The sequence below is a fragment of the Dendropsophus ebraccatus genome, chromosome 2, assembly GCF_027789765.1.
Source record: "Dendropsophus ebraccatus isolate aDenEbr1 chromosome 2, aDenEbr1.pat, whole genome shotgun sequence".
Taxonomy (NCBI): Eukaryota; Metazoa; Chordata; class Amphibia; order Anura; family Hylidae; genus Dendropsophus; species Dendropsophus ebraccatus.
The window spans coordinates 179,178,497-179,201,255 of NC_091455.1; the positions used below are offsets into that span (position 1 = coordinate 179,178,497).

Sequence of the window (22,759 nt, forward strand, 5' to 3'; positions counted from 1 at the left end):
TCAAGTGTAGAGACATCTGACACCTATCAAGTATTGGACATGGTTACTACTAATTAGAATAAGGCCTCATTTGCACGTCTGTAACTGCAGATCCCCAGTTACGGGCAATGTACAGTCCCACAGGTATTCACACGTTCGTAATTTCACAGATCCATTATGTGGCATGATCACTGGACACACTAATAGAAGTCTATGGGATTGTCTGCAACGTGTGAATGGAGCCTAAGACATTGAATGGTTAGCTCAGAAACTTGACCGGCCACTCCCTGCTGCGTTTACACAGAACGATTATCGTTCGAATTTTAGCGATAATGATTTGAGCGATAATCAGCTCGTGTAAACACAGCGAACGATCCAGCGACAAACGATAAATCGTTCATTGTGATCTTTCAACAGGTTCTCAAATCATCGTTGGTCGTTCACTGAAAAGCGTTAACGACATTTGAGCGATAATCAGCTCGTGTAAACACAGCGAACGATCCAGCGACAAACGATAAATCGTTCATTGTGATCTTTCAACAGGTTCTCAAATTATCGTTGGTCGTTCACTGAAAATTCGCAGATCGTTTCGTGTAAACAGTCTTTCAACGATTCACCCTATGTGTGAGACAGGCATAAGCGATCCTAAAACTATCGAAAATAACGATCCAAATGATATATCGTTCCATCTAAATGCTAATCGTTATAAAAAACACATTGTTACCTCAAAATCGTTAATCGCTTGGACAACCCATATATATAAAAGAGGAAGCCCTGTGAAACTAAAAAAATGACAGGAAGGCGGAGGGTGCGGGAACATAATAAACAACTTATAGTTACTCTTTCTGACAGCTGTCATTTTCAGCCGGCATCTGGGTATGTCGTGTATCCAACTCCACCAGCTGCAGTGTCATGGTCCGGCTGATGGATTGCACTCTCAGCCAGTCAGTGTCAACTGTCAGTGTCCCACACCAGTCACTGATTGGCTGAGAGCACAGTCCATCAGCTCGGTATGTGACGTTGCAGCTTGAAGAACTGTAGGAGGCCAGTAGTTTCAGCGAGACCCGGGAGCAACATTATGGGGCAAGGGGTTGGTTGGGCAAGTATACTTTGTTTATTATGTTCCCACCCCCCCCTCCCATCCTGTAATTTTATTGTTTTACTAGACTTTTCCTTTACTTAGGCTATGTTCACACTACGTAAGTCTCCGGACGTAGCGCGTTCCGTGAATAAGCGGCCGGAGATTTACGTAGTTTGCGTACAATGGAAAGTATACGATGTACGGCTGCACAGTTCACACTACGTAAGAACTTACGCCAGGATCATACGTGGCGCCGTAAAAAATGAACCAGACCATTGTTTGAGGACGAAAATGCCGTAACTTACGCCTGTAGCGTAACATGCGGTCCCGTACGTAGTGGTGATTTCTTCAATTTTCCACTTTTCTTTGCCAATCCAAAAGGTTCTGTGGGGTGTCCGGGCTAGGCGAAGATTTCCAAGTAAAAGACCGCTGTCAGATCGCTACGTAGGGCTCTCGGGAAGCGTAAGTAGACTGGGGGCATAAGTTTGCGGTCCGTACGTAGCCGGCCGCAACTTACGTAAATCCCCGGCCGGAGTTTAACACGTATATGTCCGGCCGCAAAAATATGCGGCCAGACATATACGTAGTGTGAACATAGCCTTAAAGTGTCACTGTCGTGATTTTTTTTTTTGCAGAAATCAATAGTCCAGCCGATTTTAAGAAACTTTGTAATTAGGTTTATTAGCCTGGTTTATCATGAAAAAGCAGTTTGAAGCTCTCCCCCCTGTCTTCATTGTTCTCCTATGGAGAGAGCTAAAGAAAAGACCAAAACAGGACAACAAAGAGTTAATCTACAAATACCTCACCCGTTATCTCCTGGGACAGTCACCAGTGACCTGTCTGAGCTCAGATTACAGCTGTCACCCAGCTCTGTGCCTGTAATCCTCTGTTATCTGCTTTCTGCTGTCGCTAACTCCCTCCTTCCCCTTCCCCCCTCCCCTCTCCCTAGAGCAGACAGGGTACGACTCCTGCAACAAGTCACAAGTTTCAGATTTTTTGCAGTGGATGGAAAAGAGAAAGGAGGGGGGGACCTGGGAAAAGGCTTTTTACATGCAGATAATGGCAGATTTGGCTAATAAACCAAATTACAAAGTTTCTTAAGATCGCCTGGACTATTGATTTCTGCAAAAAAAAAAAAAAAAAACAATACGACAGTGACTCTTTAAAGGGGAATTCCATCTACTTTAAGTAATAGAAAATGTAAGACACAAACCATATTTATGTCAACTTTCCAAGCAATGCATCTGTCATTCTTTGACCGAAGTGGTATCCCAATCATAACATTGTTCTCGAGAATGCCCCACACAGGCTCAATAATAATCAAATTAGGTGGCTGGATTAGGCAGGGGAGATGCTTAAATTAAAAAACAACTTATGCTATGTCAGAGACACATTTCAAAAGTTTTTATTGGTCAGCCTGAGTGTTCAGACCCTGACTGGACAGAGAGTCCTCTTTTGGCTCAAGGTCTTACAATCAAAGTGTCTCTCCCTGGTTCTTTGCATGTCAAAATTAGTTTTTGCTGACATTTTAACAGAATTTTTATGCTCCTCAAACCAAGATCCAATGCACTGGTCAGCAAGGATGGAAGCATTTTCACTCTAGAAGATCACTATTTGGAACCAAAGTCTGGTCCAAGGGATGAAGTTGATCACATTGAAAATCCAGATACTTTTGCCCTGTTATTTCACCCTTAAAGATGACCCAAAAGATTCCATGATATCACACCCCAAACGATACAGGAACCCTTAGTGGGTTTAAAGGGAACCAATCACACAAAAATTGGCTATAAACTTAAGGAAACGTGCTGGTAGATCAGCCAGCACGCTTCCTAACCATCCCCCTGTCCCCTCTGTCCCCTGTACATAGAGCCTGCAAAGTTAGTTTGCAAATTAGTATGCAAATTACCATGTAAGTAGTCACGGTGGGCGGGTGGCTTCTTCAAGTAGTCACGGTGGGCTGGTGGCTTCTTCAAGTAGTCCGTGTCCTGGGCCGGCTCCGGCGCTGTAACCACGCCCCTCTGGGCGTGTGTAGAATGCGCCGGATGGTGACGTCATTAGGGCTGGCCGGCATTGGGCCTGGCCGACGTCTTTACTAAGCTGCGCATGCGCAGTACTGTGGGTGAAGCCGCTGCTGTACTACGCTGCGCAGGCGCAGTACCCGGCGTCTTCTCCGGCTGCACTGCGCATGCGCAGCTTAGTAAAGACGTCGGCCAGGTCGACCTGCATTGCCGACCCCCCTAATGACGTCACCATCCAGCACATTCTACACACACCCAGAGGGGCGTGATTACAGCACCTGAGCCGGCCCAGGACACGGACTACTTGAAGAAGACACCCACCCACCGTGACTACTTACATGGTAATTTGCATAGAGCCCGGGAGACTAATAAACTAACTTTGCGGGCTCTATGTACAGGGGACGGAGGGGACAGGGGGATGGTTAGGAAGCATGCTGGCTGATCTACCAGCACGTTTCCTTAACTTTATAGCCAATTTTTGTGTGATTGGTTCCCTTTAAACCGCTCAACACTGTGCGATTCATCTGTTGATTTCCAGACATATACACAACCTGAAGTGGGAAAACTGTAAAAATCTGACGATATCACATTTCCATGCTTCCAGTATCCAAGTGGTGTGGTGTCTGCGCCACTGAATGCGATTTGTTGATACATTTTCTGGTATTAACAATTCAACTACTACAGTTCTGCCATGTATATCATCTTTATGCAGTGTATGCCGAGTGGGTTTCTCTGATACTGGTGCCCTTAAACTTGATGTAATGAGGGGTTTTAGTTTTGGGGATGAGGGTTGGCTAAAAGTCAATGAACGGGAACCAGCATTTTACCCCATCTATTGACCGTTGCTAGTAGCTTTAGAAGGAAATTCAAAGTCATTGGTTCGCTTTAATTCCTCTTCTGTTCCTTGTGTCTAGCTCTGACTTTTGACCACAGCTACTTCTGTCAGCAGATGCATTGCGTATTTTAGCATACTGAGATGTGATGAAGAAAAAAGTTCACCTCTATTCAACAGGGCACAGGCGCCCCTACAAGGCACGTACCAAAAATCAATCTCCTTTGGGGCTTTGTCAGGACTAACATATCATGGGGAAAAAACAGCTCAAGAAAGTTTATAAACAAAGATACAAGATACGTAAAAAAAGGGGGCGTAATTGGTGATGGTAGGTGTGGCTATGGCTATGGTATTCTAGGTTATCTGTTGATCTATCTATTCATTTATAGACTAAAAGCCCAGTTGGTAAAAATTACACATGATGCCCTCTATTTCATTTAAGTGTATCACTCTTTAAAGTGATACTGTGACCACCCTCACCCCCCACTTAATCTATGTGCTGTTCTCCACACCATCCACAAGCTTAGATGCTGCCTGTATAAAACTTGCCTGTGTCTTCTTTCTGCTCTAAAATTGCTTCATTTCATTGGTGGACAGTGTCACCTAGTAAGAGGGGGCCCAACTGTTGTAAAGCCCCGCCTAAGTGACACTGTCCACTGCAAAGAACTTTACATAGAGTAAGAGGGCTGACAATATCACTTTAAGGACTTCTAAAATATTGATACAAATTCTAATAATGTCTATCATCTACCTATGTCTTTGTGTATTTAAACTGCTTAATTCTATAAATGTGACCTTGTACATACACGTGTTTGCTCAGAATAATCGTGGTGATTTGGGTCCTGGCTTTGCTCCCATTTCTGCTTCCACATGTGACGTACTATGACATAGACGTTGCCAAGCAGCAGTGCAGGACTTACATATCCTGTTTCCTCCTGAATCCTGAAGATGAATCAGCGCCATGTGCTAGGGCTGAGTTTTAATTGAAATTGGACTCCAGGACACAGCTCCTCCTTTCTTCTCTGTCTGACTTCTCAGAGCTCACACACTGCCGGCCGGTACAGTACAGTAGAATCCAGACATCAGGATGGCTGCTAACAGGAGGAAGAGGATGCGAAGGAGGAGAAACACCACTGATTCCGGGGTAAGAAGATGGCTGATTAGGTGTTACACTAACTGGCATGTCAGCCAGCTGCAATACTAACAGGGATTAAGTAAGTCAGGGGCCCACTAGGGGATTCAACGGTTCCCCGTGGGGCCAGTCCAAGCCTAGATAGCGAATATGAAGCAGTGAGAAAAATATGATGGGAATTCCTTATACAGTCACAATAATGTCAGCCTGAAAGCATTGGCCTGGAGGCACTATTGCAGATAACAACCCTTGAATCACTAGTCTACAACTGACATAACACACCATGACCTTATTTAAACTCTGACATTCCAATTACCAAGCTGCAGACACATTATGGCTGAATACTACGGCTTCTGCTTGAATTTATTCCACCGATTTTATTCTTAAAGTGTTACTCTTACTTAAAGTAACTTTTGAAAATTTCATCAGACAGATCAGAAGTTACTGATCATACCAGGGCTCACTCTTGAGACCTACTATGATCCGAAGATATAGCAAGGCAGGGTGCGTGGCAGTCCGCTCCACTCCCTGATCAACAGGGAGTTCCGACTCGTTCGCCTACACGTTAAGGTGCTGAACAAGTTGTATTTGATTGATATTTGGGGAATGAAGCATGCTACCATATATTCCCCTGGTTGTATCTCGAGAACTGGTGCGATCAGTAACTTTTGACATATGTGAGGACAGTAACGCTTTATGCTTTTATGGGACTGAAATAGAAAAAGTAAAAAACATTTTATGACATGTTGTCCATAATGAATTAGATTACACCAATATGGTGGCCAGTGGCAGCCCGTCAAGGAGATGTTTGGTCCACAATGACATGCTAGGCCGTGATTCATCACAGGGGTCTTGTAAAGTATTATTATGGATGCCGTACTATCACTCGAAGGAATGGCTGGAGCTTAAGGTTGTAGGAATAATTGGAAAAGTAATTTTATTGAGAAGGTTTTTATTTTTATTTTAAGTTTTATCTTTTCTTTTGTAAACTCAAAGAGATTTTATTAACTGAATTTCTTAAAAAAAACATAATTAAACCTCCTCCCACACCATGTATTAGTACAGTGTCCAAGTGGTAGTTCCCTAAGATGCTGTGTCTGTGCCGGGTGTTTGCTGAAACGGCTGGGACCAGAACCAGATGATTTAAATATCATGGTGACCGCAGTAATGAGGTGATTTTAGAGGGGCAGGGTACATATAGACTTCTAGCAAACCAACAGGATGTCATTTTGGCCTCTTTTAGGATTGTATACAGTATTGTGCAAAAGTGTTAGGCACATGTGGAAAAAGTGTTCAAAATAGAAGTGTTGGTAGTATTTTTATCAATTAACAAAATGCAGTAAATTAGATCGATATTTGGTGTCACCGCCCCTTTGCCTTTAAAACATCAATTTGTCTGGGTAACTTGCTGAGCATTCCGAATTAGAGAAGTTGACAGTTTCCTCAAGTCCGCTAAACACTAATGATGAGATCAGGGCCCTGATTATAATACTTCTAGGGCAACTAACAGTAGGTTTCTTACCTGAAGTGATGCTAATTCTTGCATTGCTCCTCTTATCTTCCTACATGACGCCTTTTGTAGTATTCTTAGAAACAAAAGTAAATTAGCTCCTTGTGTGCTGGGGCATTCCCCAGCCCCAGTGCATCGTCCGGCCCACCTGTTTGTTCACTGCTCCCTACTTAAGCATGAATAGTAACATCTCCCTCCTAAGACCAGATCTCATGTTTGTACAGTACCAGCCTAGAGGCCCTATTACACGAACGGCCGATAATCGTCTCGTGTAATAGAAGACAACAATCAGCCGATATGAACGATGTCGGCTGATCGTTGTCTGTTGTTGTCTTTTAACATGTTAAAAGACAAACGACTGATAGCAGTGATCTGTTGCCGTCGCTCCGTGGAATAGGAGTGGCGGCAGCAGACTGCCGCTATCTTCTATGGGCTGCCTGGACAATCTAGTGATCACCTGGGCAGCCCCCCGCTCTCCCTGGCTCTTACCCGCTCACTACCAGCACGTGTAATAGCGCCGGCAGCAAGTGCTGACAGTGCTCATTTGCTCCTCTGCATCATCCCAAGTAATAGGGACTTAACAGTGTTATTTTGCAAGTGTGAGATCCGGGGTAAGAAGGGAGACATCGCTACTCATGCATAGGTCACTGATGGTCCACTCCTGCACCAGGAGGCCTATGTCTCTCATGCTGCATGTTGATGTAGTCTGTGGTTAGTACCACTGCCTTAACTGCCACTGTTAGGTATCCACTGGTCACATTCCCATCAATAATATCACACAGCGATCTCCACTTCCTAGCCCCTAATAACTATTACCTATAGCCACTTGATCATGCTCACCGGTTTTCATCCTGTGGCTTCTTCAGTTGTCACAGTAATGGTCCTGGGGCTGACAGAGAAGTCAGGTTGTGCATGTACTTTGTCAATCAAAAGACTTTTAAAAACAACCAATCCTTCCTTCTGGAGTTGGATTAGTATAGCCAATCTGTAAACTTGTCTCTTTATTTAAATCTTATTTGTCCTTCCCAGTTACTGTATCATGTATATTATCTGATTTGCATGTGGATTACTAGCTTCGTATCTTGAGCTTTCTACTGTCAGATTGTCTGATAGAGGCTTACAACCATGCAGTTACTTTCATGCGTTAGACAAGATGACTAAAGAATAAATACTGTGTACACGAGAGGATGAATAGATGAATGGCCTTTATTATCCCAGAGGGGCATTGTAAGGGCCCTATTCCACGGGACGATTATTGTTCGAATAATCGTTAACGATAAGCGACCGCTATCGTTCACCCAATTACACGAAAAGATGATCATTACTTATAATCATTCTTGCGGTCGTCTTGTTGTCGCTAGTGCGAACGACCGAACGACGTCTTATTCCAGGTCTTATTGAGCGATCAACGATTTCTCGTTCGTCATTTAATCGTTAACTGCTATTCAACTGAACGATTATCGCTTCTTTCCAAACGATTTAACGATTATAGGGAATAGGGCACTAAGTGTTTACCTATGCCTATGTTTAGGTTCCTGCCATATTAACAAAAAAAAAAAAAAAAAAAAAAAAAAATGGTGAACAATATCATTATAGTGTATGTTTGCAGTCGTTTATTTGCATTATTTTATTTTTTTTACTAAGCAGGGCATAACATACACCTTCAATAGCTTCAATAGGGACCTTTAATTCAGCCCTATTTGTTCTGTATTTAGAAAGCCTAGATGAAATCATATCTAAGCTAAAAAGGAAATATGTCTTTTCGAGGTACAAGAAGTCAATTTTCTAGGTCATATACTCTGTGATAAAGGTTTCTGAATAGACACAACTAAGGTTTAAGCCATAGCAGACACAGCTAAGTCTAAGACCTTGAAAGCATTACAGAACTTTCTTGGTTCCCCTTATTATCAGTCCATGAAGGAATTTTCAGAATGTGTTAAGCTGCTTGGTGGGGGGGGGAGCTGTTCCCTGGGCAATCGTCTGGGAAGCGCATAGGACATAGGCTGGTATTACACGGAGCGATTATCGTTCGAAAAATCGTTAAATCGTTCGTTTGAACAATAATCGTTTCATGTAATAGCAGGCAACGATTAAACGACCAACGAGAAATTGTTGATCGTTTAATAGGATCCAGACCTATTTTTATCGTTTGATCGTTCGCACATTGTTCGGTGGAATAAGAATTCGCAGCTGAAATGTACGCAATACCGACGACTAAACGACTGCAAGAACGATCATAAATAACGATCATCATTCCATGTAATTGGGCGAACAATTTCGGGTCGTTTGCCTTAGCGGTCGTTTAAGATCGTTTATCGTTAATCGTTAGTCGTCGAAAAATTGCTTGGTGTAATAGTACCCATAGAGACGGTCTGACCGTTATTATGGTTGTAATTTTTGAAATATGTTGAAATAGTACAGCCAATAATTGCTTGGTGTATTAGGGCCTTTAAAAGGTTAGGGCTGATACCTTATCACATGATTTTAGTTTCTCCTCCTCTCAGTTTCTTGATGTTAAATCTGTACCAGTCCTTCCCAAGGCAAAAATTATACTCACAGAATCCAACTCATTCCTCGTTTTTTAGTTCTTTCTCTGTTAATAATTGTAATACTTCTAGGCTATGTTTCCTCTCCTTTTTTGGAAAGAAAAAATGATGCCCGTCATTTCATTGTTTGGCCGCCTGTCAGTGTAAGGACAGCTGCTGGTACATTTTTCTAGTTTAGGTGGACATTGTGTGAACATAGCCTTACAGTGCTGTAGGTTAGTGAGCGCTGCACTCGGCTATCATTGGCACTCCCATAGGCAGTAAATTAAGTGATGGTTGAGTCTCTGCAAAATCCCAGCAATGCTTGTCCTGTCAAACCTAACAGTTGGCATAGGGGTGTTAATAAAGAAGGGTCTGAACATTGCTGGGCTTTTGCAGCCCAGGAGGACACCCTGTGGGCTTTATATGCATAAACATTCTGATACTCATATCTCAGCGCTGGAGTAATGGATTGAAATAAGAGTTATATCTCATAATTAGGAGTAAGGAGGGCCACTGTACACTGCATTTAGTGGCCAAAAAGTGTCTGACCAGTCTGCTTTAAGTCCAGATACTGTTAAATCATTAAAATGCTACCTCACTCTATTGTTGTTTATCTAGTGCGTCACAGCTGAATCTACAAATGACCATCCCCCATAGGAAGTTTACTTTATGGGTGTATACCCATGCTCAGGTGTGGTTTAATATTAAGCAACGTGAAACAGACATACGTCACATAATATAAACTGAATACATATGTATAAATATAACTGAGGTTAGTGCATTGAACCCTTAAAGACTGAAAAAGTTTTTTTTTGGTTGTTTCCTCCTTCGGTTCTTATAGTTAGAACTCTTTGATTTCTCCATCCAGTCAGCCATGTGAGGATTTGCTTTTGTGGGATTAATTGTCTTTGCATCAACAAATATTATTTTACCATAAAATGTACAGTGAAACGGAAAACAATACTTTGTAGGGTAATTGAGAAATGCTACTTCATTTCATTGGGTGGATGCAGATTGGAGATCTGACTGGTTAGGCACCTCTCAGACTGTCTCTTAAATGCTGCAATCTCTATTGAGCACAGCATTTAAGGGGTTTAATAACTGTCATCAGAATGACTGCAGATATCGGTCATTATTGGGAGATGTCTGCTGCAGATAGTGACAATACTTCTTACATTATATTATACTTAAACACTGCAAGCCAAAATGCGGAAAGGGGACCAGATGGATCCATGTGTAAATTGGACACACTATGGATACATTTAGTGTATTTACTTTCAGCACACACCACAACTATATTGAAAAAAATATGAAAAGAACTGAGTTCAGTATTTTTATATTTTTGATGTGCTTGACTACATTTGCACGTCCCATACTTTTGTCCGTAATTGTGGATCCGCAATTAAGGGCAAATGTAGGGCCCATTGATTTTAATTGGGTTTTTCACACTGTCTGTATATCCGTAATCCACAAAAATTGCATCCACATTTGCATCTGCAAATCTGTAAAAAATACGGATGACTAATCATTTTAAACCATTCGCACTTATTTAAAGCGAATCTGTACTGACATGTAGCCAACCCCAAACCGCCGGTAGCGTGTTGTACAGTTCCTCATGCTGTGTACAATTCGGGGATTGGCCTTTCTCCCATTGCTGGTATTTTGGAGAAAAAGTAATTTTTTCGGTGCAGTGCGGCGCGAAGTCAATGTGGTGTGGCCTAAAGCGTCTGTGCCCTAGGCATGCAATGCCTCTACCCCAGTCCTGAAAAACTTCTGAACGTGTGAATGTAGCCTTTGACCAGAGGCTTTACTATCATCAAAAAGGTTATACATTTTTCTATTTGGATTGATATATAATGAATATATTGCTCAGAATTCACAGCGAGACTCGTTGCAGATCCTTGCCCTGTTTACTCAATGGCAGACAAACTCGCAGCAGGGATGTACATCCCACTGCCAGTTTGTCCGCAGCCTGCCCCGTTAACCCTCCGCCGCCAGGAGCGAATACATCACCTGCTCCCCGCACCGGGTTGCTTCGGGGCTCCCGGCGTCTTCATGTCCAGCTCAGCCAATCAGGGCGGGGCAGCACACTGATTGGCTGAGCAGGACCTGCTGGGAACCCCCGAAGCAAGCCGGAGCGGGACCAGGTGTATGTATTTACTCCTGCCGGCGAAGGGCTAACGGGGCGGGCTGCGGACAAACTCGCAGCGGGATGTACATCCCTGCTGCGAGTTTGTCTGCCATTGACTAAACAGGGCAAGGACCCGCAGCGAGTCTCGCTGCGGATTTGCAGCGAGAAACTCGCTGCGGATCTGCCAAGTGTGTTTGTACCCTTAGGCTATGTTCACACAACGGCTTATAATAAAATAAAGTTCATGATCATTATCGACGGCCATTATTGCAAAATAACAGCCATAAATAAAGTTCATGATTATTATTGTAAAATAACTGACATTATTTTAAAAACACAGGCCATTATTTTGCATAAAAGACGTGTGAACATAGCTTTAGTGCGATATGGAGATTGTTCTCATAGCTTCACTCCCCAAAAAAAAGCATAAAAACAAAAAGAACCACAGCAACAATAACACATGTTGCCTACAAATGACTGTGTTTAGTTTGGCTGGTAACCCAATTTTAGGCTCTTTAGGGGTCATACATTAACATACAGAGAGCCACTATATGGGCTTAGAAAGACTGATTACTGATCACAGCTATTTTACAAGAAAAGAAGAAATTATGTTAATAATTATATGCATAAATAAGCAACCTGTAATAGTTGCAATGCAATACCACTTCTGGACAGAAGGTGGCATGTAAGCGCCTATTTACATAACATATTCAAATGCACACAAATGGAAACATCATCTGATGTTTTAGCACATTTGTAATTAAAGTTACTGAACTTCTTCCCTAAGTAAAAAATCACCATGTGGTCACAGTTATGAATGGTTATTCAATAGGGAAAGGGAAGTAAGCCGATGGCAAACTCTGGTGGTCAATGGCGGTGACTTTTCTCCCTTAAAAACAAAAGAGATATTGTGAGAAGACCTTGAGAAGAGACTCAGTAGATTATACTATTATAACCAGTAGGAAGAGGGAGATTGTGATCCCGCTGTATAGAGCTCTGGTGAGGCCACATCTGGAATACTGTGTCCAGTTCTGGAGACCTCACCTAAAAAACGGGTCCAAAGACAGGCTACAAAAATGGTGGAGGGTGTGAGGCATAAACCATATCAGGAAACACTTAAGGATTTGAATCCGTATAGCCTGGAGGAAAGAAGGGAAAGGGGGGACATGATTGAAACCTTTAAGTATGTTACAGGACTAAATAAGGTTCAGGAGGGAAGTGTTTTTAGTGAAAAAAAAAAACTGAGCTCAAGAACAAGAGGACACAGTGAGAGGTTAGTTGGGGGAAAGATCAGAAGCAACGTGAGAAAATATTATTTTACTGAAAGAAAAGTAGATACCTTGAACAAACTTCCAGCAGAGGTGGTTGGTAAATCTACAATAACAGAATTTAAACACGCCTGGGATAAACATATATCTATCCTAAGATAATAAGAAAGGAAATACTAAAAGGGCAGACTAGATGGACCCAGTGGTCTTTTTCTGCCGACAATCTTCTATGTTTCAATACTAGCCAGTGCCAGTCCAGAAAATATCTTTCTTCTATCCAAGGACAAGTACATAACTTTTAATAGAATCCTGACGGACCGGACTCCCAGTATACACTATTGTCACAGACCTTGGCTCTGCCATAATGGAGATCAACTAAGAATCAGTCATGGAGAAAGTCCAGTACTGAGAACAGTAAAGAGCAGGTAAGCATCACCTGTCAGTACTGGTACATCACATTTTTGATGTCATGACTGGACAATCACTTTACTTATCCCCAATTGTCCTAAGCCACCCATAACTTGATTTGATTTGTGGTTAACCAGGGGAGCCTGGTGGACTTAGCTAGGGCAAGACGTTATGTTCCACTGAGGCACTTGTTACAAGGCGCAAACTTTACTGAACTTCTTCTGAAAGGAACAGTCCACACTGTAGCAGTTCTCTTTGGCAGCAGTGCAGTACAATAAATCACTCGGCTGACTGAGATGCCTTTTGTGAGCTGGGTTCTCTGCTTAGTGCAGGTATAATGTAGAATAGACTGGGGATATACTTGAGAATATAAGGACAAAGGGTACTATTCCACGGGCCGAGGAGGGCCCGATCAACGATGTAAACGAGCGCCGATCTGCTAGATCGCCGCTCGTTTACTGGGCCTATTCCACGGCCCGATGATCGTTGAGCGAGGGCTGCAGGGACATGGTTACCGATGTCCTTGCAGCCCTTGCAGTAATACATTACCTGTCAGGTCTTCTTCTCCGCTCTGTCTTCCTCCCCGGGTCCTGCGCGCTCTAGCTTCAGAATGGCCTGTCAGCTGACAGGCCACTCAGCAGATCACAGGCCGTGGCGGTCCTGGCCTGTGATTGGCTGAGCGCTCCGTCAGCTGACAGACTATTCTGAAGATAAGGACCCGGGGACGAAGAGAGAGCAGAGAAGAAGCCCTGACAGGTAATGTATTACTGCTGCTTCTACTCAAATCGCCGATCGCCCGCCGCGCACCGCTATTCAACCGTAGCGATGCGCGGTGGGGGAACAATGATTTTAGGTCTGGCCCTAAATGAACGATCAGCCGATGACACGATCATTGGCTGATCGTTCTTTCGCCGAACGATAATCGGCCGAATCGGGCCAATTGGGACCGATTCGGCCGATTATCGTTACTGTGGAATAGGGCCCAAAGTCTCTGGGTGCTTTAGTTAGGCCCCATTCACACGTCCGTGTCAGTTTTTACTGTCAGGAAATCCTGATCAGGAGGCCTAAAAAAGCTTCCGCAAAGCATCAGGAACATCAGGAAATGCTTTCAGGATTTCTTGATAAGGAAAAAACAGTAGTGTTTTCAATATGGTCTAGTATGCCAACATACATCACAAATACCCACATCGCCCCTCATTTACCTTGGTACCATTCCACCGTCTCCCCCTCGTGTACCGTGCCCCCTTCCCCTCCCTGTGTACCGGGCCCCCTTCCCCTCCTTGTGTACTGTGTCACCCTCTCCCCTTCGTGTACCATGCCACCGTCTCCCACTCGTATACTGTGTCACCATCTCCCCCTTGTACCAATCAGCCAATCAGAGCTGAGCAACCTGAGTCATCTGACAAAGGGAGGCTGGCTTAACAGGGCTTAGACCCAGTAGCGTAGCTACCATAGAGGCAGAGAAGGCGGTTGCTATGGGGCCCGTGGAGGGAGGGGGCCCAGGGAAGATAAGAGCCTCCTGTGTCCTTTTGCTTAACCCCTTATGTACTGCAGTGTGTAAGTGACCCAGTGTTCTCTTACATGCAGCAACACAAAAAAGGGTTAATATAAGCTCAAGACAATTAGCTCTCTGATAACCTCTGACTTCTGAGCTCCTGCAAAAGTCAGGGGTTATCAGTGCAGGAGTAGCAAGGAGAGAGCTAATTGTCTTCTGCGTTAAACCTTTGTTTGTGTTGCAGCATGTAAGTGAACACTGGATCACTTATACACTGCAGTAAATAAATGGTTAAGCAAAAGGTATTCTTCTCCTGCACCTATGTATATAACCATGAGGCTCCTAATAGGCTGTTTTAGGTAAATACAGTAGATGGACAGAACAAGCAGACATTGGCTTCCTCCTTTGTCAGTCACTGTTGTGGATTCTGCCTCTGGCCACAAGAGAATTTTTTTTTTGCCACATCACCGAGTGTATATATATATATATATATATATATATATATATATATATCACGGGGGCCCCATACAGTTTTTTGCTATGGGGCCCCATGAATCCTAGTTACACCCCTGCTTAGACCCGCCTCCCTCTTGATGATGTCATTGTCACAAAATGGCTGCCACAGAGCAGCCTGGGGTCAACAGTCATTAGGTAAGAATAAGTTTACTTCTCTTCCTGGTGGGGGGTGGAGGGGGGAAAAGATAGGGAAGAGGTGGAGGTAGGTGATTGAAGCACTTTACAGTTATATAACTTTGTAATGTGTTTCAATTATTGGGGAAAAGATTCACACCAGAGCTGTTCTTTAAGTGTTTTCTAGCCTGACATGGCTAATTTTGAAACTCTTTTTATATAGAAAACTAACTGCCTAATTTTCTGGAACCTGATTAGTCTACTCTCCAACTACTTCTCATCAGGCTTCACCTTACCTCACCACTTAGGGAGCTCTGTTATCGGAGGAAACATACCCTGTGACACAAAATAAGGCCTCTGATTGTAGATAGAGGAGGGCTCTGCATGAGGTATCCTCCACAGGGATTGGTCTCAGTCAGCTTACAAACTATGACAAATGATTGGATAACACATAGAGTCAAAGAAACAGTTATCCCTTGTAAAGAATCTCCCTCAGCTGTGCAATACAGTACATAAGATATAGTGAGACATCTAGTGGTGGGAGTACAGAATACACCTTTACAATCAACAGAACACTTAAACAGCATATACCTTTGTGCCGAACTACATAAAACAGAACAGCAATGGCACTTTGTGGATTGATAAAAATTCCATATCAGTGGCGTGTCATCATCCAAAATCCCCACAGATGAGCTGTTTTCCGGAGCTATGACATTGCCATACACAGTGAAACACAGCAGGAAGCAGACAGCTGTATATACTGTGTAGTGGCCAAGCTGGGTTAGGAGCAAAACTCCTACTCAAGTGAATGAGGACTGAGACGCAGTAATCCAACTTGGCCACTACACTGTGTACAGAGCTGTCTGCTTTCTGCTGTATGTCACTGTATATTGGCGAGCCACCTATCTGATATTGATAGCCTATGCTGAGGATAGGTCATCAATTAATTTGGCCCGATAAACTTCTTTAATAGCTAACAGACTATTTTATTGCTGTCGTCATGCATTTATTTTACATAAACTGAAGTCACAGAAGGTTAGCCGTTCCTATTGTGGTTAATAAATAACCATGTCTCTGATAACACTTATACAGATTAACAAAAGTTCTAAGTAAACTTGGATCACGTAATACTTGGACTACATAAATAAAAGCTCATTTTAGGCCATCAGAGTCTGACTTGTGCATGTCCAAGTGATGTGACCCCCTCAGCACCACCACCACCATACAAATTCCTCTCCATTCCATGTGTAAATAGGTGATGTGCAACCTAAAATGATACATATTCAGGGCCAGGCCTTGTGAACACTGCAGGTAAGATCAGCCCTTGTTATTGGTACCTCCTTGGCCTATATATAAGGGCTCTGTTCACAACTATTACAATCATAACAGCAGTGCTGGACCTGTTGAATGACAGACAGCACCTTTGCCTGATAGAACCGATTGACTTAAGCGTTTTTCCATCTCGTTAAATCGGAAGGTAATATCCACTTTTATATGGATGTAATGCTAGACATGCCTCTGTGGCTTGACCCTTCAATGACACATGTAGGCCCCACGTTAGATCCTACATTTTGGATAGAACGTGGAATCAATTTTTTTTTTGGAGATGTATACTCAGATGGGGGGTTTAAATTATTACAAAAGAATGCAAAAAATGAACGCAATTATTTACATTTCAACAGTGCTATCTTACTCTGGTATGTTTACATAAGATGGGACGGCATCCTTCTAAGGCAGGGGTCCTCAACTGGCAGACCACGGTCCGGACCGCGGAGGCCAGCTGTCCGGACCACTGGTCAGACCTCCTAACCGCTCGGGATTCGGTCCGTCCCGGAACGGACCGTATTCGGGGCAGTTAGGGGGTCCCGCTCCCCACCGCAATGCCTCCCGCCCCATAGGCGTACTGTCCTTAGATTTCAGTACGCCTGTGGGGCTGGGGGCAGTGTCGGTCTGGCCCCCGGCTGATACGTGCTCTCTGGGGACGTCCCGGGGATTCCCCAGCAGAGCGCGCGCCAAAGACCTCAGTGTACGCCGCGGGCCTGTACTTCCGGGAAGTTCAGGCCGGCGACGTACACTGAGGTCACTGGTGCGCGCTCTGCTGGGGAATCCCCGGGACGTCCCCAGAGAGCACGTATCAGCCGGGGGCCGGACCGACAGGAGAAAAGAAGAAGACAGCCGCAGCGGCAAGCGAGGTGCTAGGTGAATTGTTTTTTTTGTCTGGGGACCATCTATAAGGGGAGAGCGCACAGGGGGGGGCTATATACTACTGGGGGGAGCACACAGGGGGCTATATACTACTGGGGGAGAGCGCACAGGGGGGCTATATACTACTGGGGGAGAGCACAGGGGGGGCTATATACTACAGGGGGAGAGCATAGGGGGGCTATATATTACTGGTGGGAGCTCACAGGGGGGCTATATACTACTGGTGGGAGCTCACAGGGGGGCTATATACTACTGGGGGAGCTCACAGGGGGCTATATACTACAGGGGAGAGCACAGGGGGGCTATATACTACTGGGGGGAGCTCACAGGGGGCTATATACTACAGGGGGAGAACACTCAGGGGGGCTATGTACTACAGGGGGAGAGCACAGGGGGGCTATATACTACTGGGGGAGAGCGCACAGGGGGGCTATATACTACTGGGGAGAGCTCACAGGGGGCTATATACTACTGGGGGACAGCGCACAGGGGGCTATACTGTATACTACAGGGGGTGAGTGCACAGGGGGGCTATATACTACTGGGGGAGAGAACACAGGGGGGCTATACACTACTGGGGGAGCAACAGGGGGGCTATATACTACCAGGGCAGTCACCCCCTTTGTAGCTAATATCAAAGCGCTAGTGAGAGAGAACAAATGCCAGTTTTCCCGCTAATAAGCAACAATTCTGTATGTAAATAGTTGAACGTTTGTGGAAAGTAACAAAGCATGTTTCCTACTGATGTTTAGCTCGGACCTTCACCTGACAATAGACCCCGGTAAGTGGACCTTCACTTAAAGCTGTTGAGTACCCCTGCTCTACGGTGTAGACACCCACATTCCAATTTCTTTCATAGGATGTGGAACTCTCCCCATATTTGCTCATTTTGGGGAGAAGTGGTAGGGCTCCTTAGCAGGATAATGCAGTGCCCGATTACACTAGAACCTAAGGGATGTCTACTGGAGATTCTGGATGAGGAGCTATGGACACATCACTAACTCATTTGTCTACAGGAGGTGTTGTTTCTTGCAAGGCCGTGACCATGCAGTGGATGGACCCAAGACCTCCTACGATGCAGAAATGAAAAGCTTTGGTTATTGCTAAAATATCCTATGAGAATTTACTATTGGGGGCTAGGTTCACACCATGTATATTTTCGCGCGTAGTGCGAACCGCGAATATACGCACATAGTTTTGAGGTTGATGCGTTCGCTTGAAAGTATACGATATACGGCCGCACAGTTCACACTTCGTATGAACTTACGATCGCATTGTATACGCCGCCGGGAAAAATGAACAAGACCATTGTTTGAGGATGGAAATGTGAACATAGCCATGTGTGAACATAGCCTAAAAGTCTAACTGTCATTTAAATTTTTATTGCAGAAATTAATAGAAACAGTGATTTTATGAAACTCTTTAATAAGTTTTATTTGGAAAAAAAGCCTCTTTCTGTACTCAAAAAGCTGTTTTCCAGCCTCCCCTCCTCTTCTTACTTTGTATCTGCTCATTATCAGGAAATCTGTATCTTCATTACAGAGGAGCAAAGTGAAGATGAGTTTGCTAAGTCCATGATAATGTATGTCGTGGGTGGGGTCAAGGGGGATGAGTGAGCAGGAAGAGGAGACAAACATCTGTACTGTTTGCAGACTGGGCACATAAAACACTGGATTCAGAGGTCGGAAACATCGGTGCTTATTTGTAAGCTTGGTGAGATTATAGGATGTTGTTTTGTACAGCCTTGTTTTTCTCCTCTCTGTGCTCACTCACCCCTGTCGAACCCCTCCCCTCTCCATAGAGCATAATAGACACAGAAATCCTGCTTCTTCTAAAGTAGGGGGACGTAGGAAAACTGCTTTTTGAGTACAGAAGGAAACTCTTTTGCCTAATAAAACCTATTACAGAGTTTCTTAAAATTACTTGTACTACTGATTTTTAATGATTTCTGAAAAATGACAATAAAATGACAGTTACACTCTAAGCATACAGGCTGCCCGGCTAAATTTAACAAAGTGTGGGGACTGTGGTATCATCTCTCTGAATCAATTATTCTGCCAATAGGTTTCTACGTCTGGCAGACTCATTAACAACCTCTAACCCTTGGTACACTTTCTTCCCTCATGCCTCTGACCAGGTCTTGTACATATTCACACTTTGATGTATACACTATTGCAACTTGTACATAACCTGGAGGCCGGAAGACTTTAGTGCTGGAATTAATGTTTGTGCAGATTTTCTGAATGTTCTGCTAGTTCTTCTGTTTGTGCTGACATGATTTATAACTAATGCTCCATCAGGTACATCGCTTGGTGTTTTGTACATGAATAGACTGGTGCCGTGGTCCTTTTTTGCCGTGGTCCTGATCAGCACTTTTCTCGGCTATATCTGATCACAGTGGGTGTCAGCAGTGAGACATGCTACGATCAATAACTTTTGACAGATGAAATGTCGAGTTATTTTTGATGACAGGCACTCTTTAAGTAACTCAATTTTTTCATTATATACCAAGTACAAAGCTGAAAATATTATATACAAAACATTAATATTTGTAGCTAAAAACTCCCCTCCCACATCTTCGCTCTCTTTTTTTTTCTTTTTTTTTCCCCCATGTGAGGTGTCGATGGATTTGCGTAATTCTATGTAAGTGCCGCCAAGCTTTATAAATAACTATGTAAAACTCTACACCAATAATTCTCTACTTCCGTTCATTATTTACTACAGGCGATGCAACATGTTAGATGTCAGCCCTTCAGCACATGTCAAATAATCTTAAGTAACCTCTGGTACAGAAAGTGACATCACATTGCCAGGTAACCATGTCACTCCCTCGCCATATAAACGACACAAATGTACAAAGTACAAAATGTTGATGATTAATAGCAAGAGAATGAAGAACATGCATAGCAATGAAGAGCCATATTACTAACGCATAAGACATAAACAGCTTACAGTAAGTGGTATGTCTTTTCCCACAATTCCTAAGTAACCTAGTCTGTAAAGGATGATGACTATACAGCATCTAGTAAAACATAGAAAGCATACAATGTATGCCACACCTCACATTTCCATCTTTTTGTGGTACTACCATGATTCCTAAGCAGCACGCCTGCTGTCTTGGGGTTATGCTAGACTTGGACCTTTTTTTTTACACAGTGTGAAGGTCTATGGGGGTTAAATATCCGCAGCAGAATTTTCATTCCACTGCGAATATGTAAGCCAGCCCCTTCAACCCCCTGCCGCCCGCAGCCCCCGGCCTGGAGCATACATTACCTGCTCGGCGCCGCGGCTGTGTGCAAGGCTCCCGGCTCTCCTCGCACCCCATCAGCCAATCAGTGCTGCCGTGCACTGATTGGCTGACGGGGAGCGAGGGGAGCCGGGAGCCTCACACACAGCCGCGGCACTGAGCAGGTAATGTATGCTTCGGACCAGGGACTGCGGGCAGTGACCCATTCAACTTCACACTACCAGGATCCGCAGCGGATTTCGCTGCAAACTTGCAGCGTGAAATGCGCTGTGGATCCAGTATGTGTGAAGCTACCCTAAAGGTGACTTGAGCTGAGATATAGGCTAGTACATAAGGATTAAAAGGAGTAAGGGCTGCCGACTGCGGGTCCAAAAAGAATTAATCTTTACTGTCAAGACCCTATGCAGCTTGGTTGGCTGCATGTCTAGAAAAGAGAGAAGACCATACTCGTCTTGAATTTAGCCAATGCTGTGATGTGATACCAATAGAAGACATAAGCAGGAGCACAATCACCGGCGTGGAAGCTGGTCAGCACTGTCTGTGATTAGAAGTGGAGGGAAGATGGCAGAGCACGGGGGCCCTTTGGCAAGAAGGCAACTTCTCCAACCCCTGACGAAGACTTGAGGCTTAAGAAATGAATGGACCTTGCAGCATGGACAGGCAAAACCTCAGCAGTAGTCAAACCTTAGGTGTTTAGCATAGCTCTGAGTGGACCACAAAGTAATACTGGAACACACAGTCTGAACTCCTCCACTAACTAGATTAGACTAATCTGAAAATGGTTAATCCTTAAAAAACGCTTCGTCTAATAGGACCCTAACAAAGTTGGGAGTCCTGTCATAATGCCAGGAGTCCCTGCTCTGTACAGGGTTGCCTGTTGAAGAGCTGAAAGTTTCTGCTCCTGAGCAGGCCTGGCTATTTGGCTGGTATTGCTGTCAGGCTGTCTGACTTGAAACTAAGTTACATACTGGGGAAGGAGGCACAGCAGATTTACATGTACTTGTATGCCAGGCACCTTCAGTCTTCTTTCTCTTTAAAGCCTCCTCCTTAAAGACTAAAATAAAAATGAAGCTGGGAGGATGGCGCATCGTGTAATCCTGTTACGTTTAGATGTGTAAAATAAAAGTTAAGGTGGACTCTCACATGTTAGCCTCTTGGGCGTTATGCACATCACCCCACTTTGGGGTAGCTTGTGGTATCGTATGATCGCTGTCGGATGAAGCATCCTGGAAACTGGTGTTAGGGTACATTATTTCAATACAATATTTGGATAAAATCAGTTAAAACAATACATAAAATTAGCAATTACGCGTTTCAGTTCTATCTCTCTTTGTCAGATTGCATGTTGAAGATTGCATGCAATCTGACGAAGGGGAATAGAACTCCCGAAACGCGTAATTGCTAATTTTATGTAAGGTTTAAACTGATTTTATCTAATATATCAGCTACTTTATTTTTTCTTCTCTACTCATTGTGAAAGAATTTTTGGCAGCACTAGGATATCTTCTTTCTTCGTTTCACTGCATCCTTCTCTACATGACTGGTTCTGCATCATCCTCCCTGCTCATGACCCCTCTTTAAAGCTGTCCCAGTAGAGGAAGAAAAATAAAATCTAACCAGTGAGGTTAGTGTATTGTATCAGTTTATGTAATTGTACAAGTCAGGTTATATTTGTGTATAGCTGTGTGTGTGTGTGTGTGTGTGTGTGTGTGTGTCTGTCTGTGTATGCATACTGTATGTATCTATCTTTTTGTCTATGTACAATAGGTGTTGGTGCGTTTTAAGAACATATTACATTGCTCTGTATTGCATGTTTCAATTGTCATTTCTTGGCTGCACATGTCCTGTTACACAGGGGGATGTGCAACCAATAGATCATGATTTTTAATTTTGTAAAAACTCCATGGTCAGTCTAGGAACAAGCATTTGCATCTTCCTTAGCTAATTGTTTGCCCTATTACACAGTGTGAACATTGAGTTGTTTGAAGAGTGTGTGAGAAATAAGGAACAAAAAGTTGTATCTTTGCGTGTGACAACTTTTTTTTTTTTTGAGGCGCTGAAACAGTAAAAATTTTAGATAGATAGATATAATATACACACAGTGGTTGTATTATTAGTTGTATGTTGAGGCCCAAACTTTATGGAAAACGGGTAATTGTTTCTGAATCCCCCATAATGTCACCCCAAAATGAGAAAAAAGGAAGATTAGGAAACTTAGACGATAACTAATATAGATAAAGCAAGTCCTTATATACAACAGTCAGAAAGAGCAACTGGAGACTGTAAATTACTTTC

At 43.6% G+C, this 22,759-nt stretch overlaps 1 protein-coding gene across 1 annotated transcript in view; it reads left to right on the forward strand.

Moving 5' to 3' along the window:
• The first annotated feature begins 4,919 nt into the window (after positions 1 to 4,919).
• LOC138783736 (ATP-binding cassette sub-family B member 5-like) overlaps positions 4,920 to 22,759 on the forward strand; it is a 52,194-nt gene continuing 34,354 nt past the window's right edge. The window contains exon 1 of the mRNA XM_069958810.1: positions 4,920 to 5,054. Coding sequence (XP_069814911.1) covers positions 4,998 to 5,054 — 57 coding nt within the window. The 5' untranslated portion in view covers positions 4,920 to 4,997. The remainder of the gene's footprint in view (positions 5,055 to 22,759) is intronic.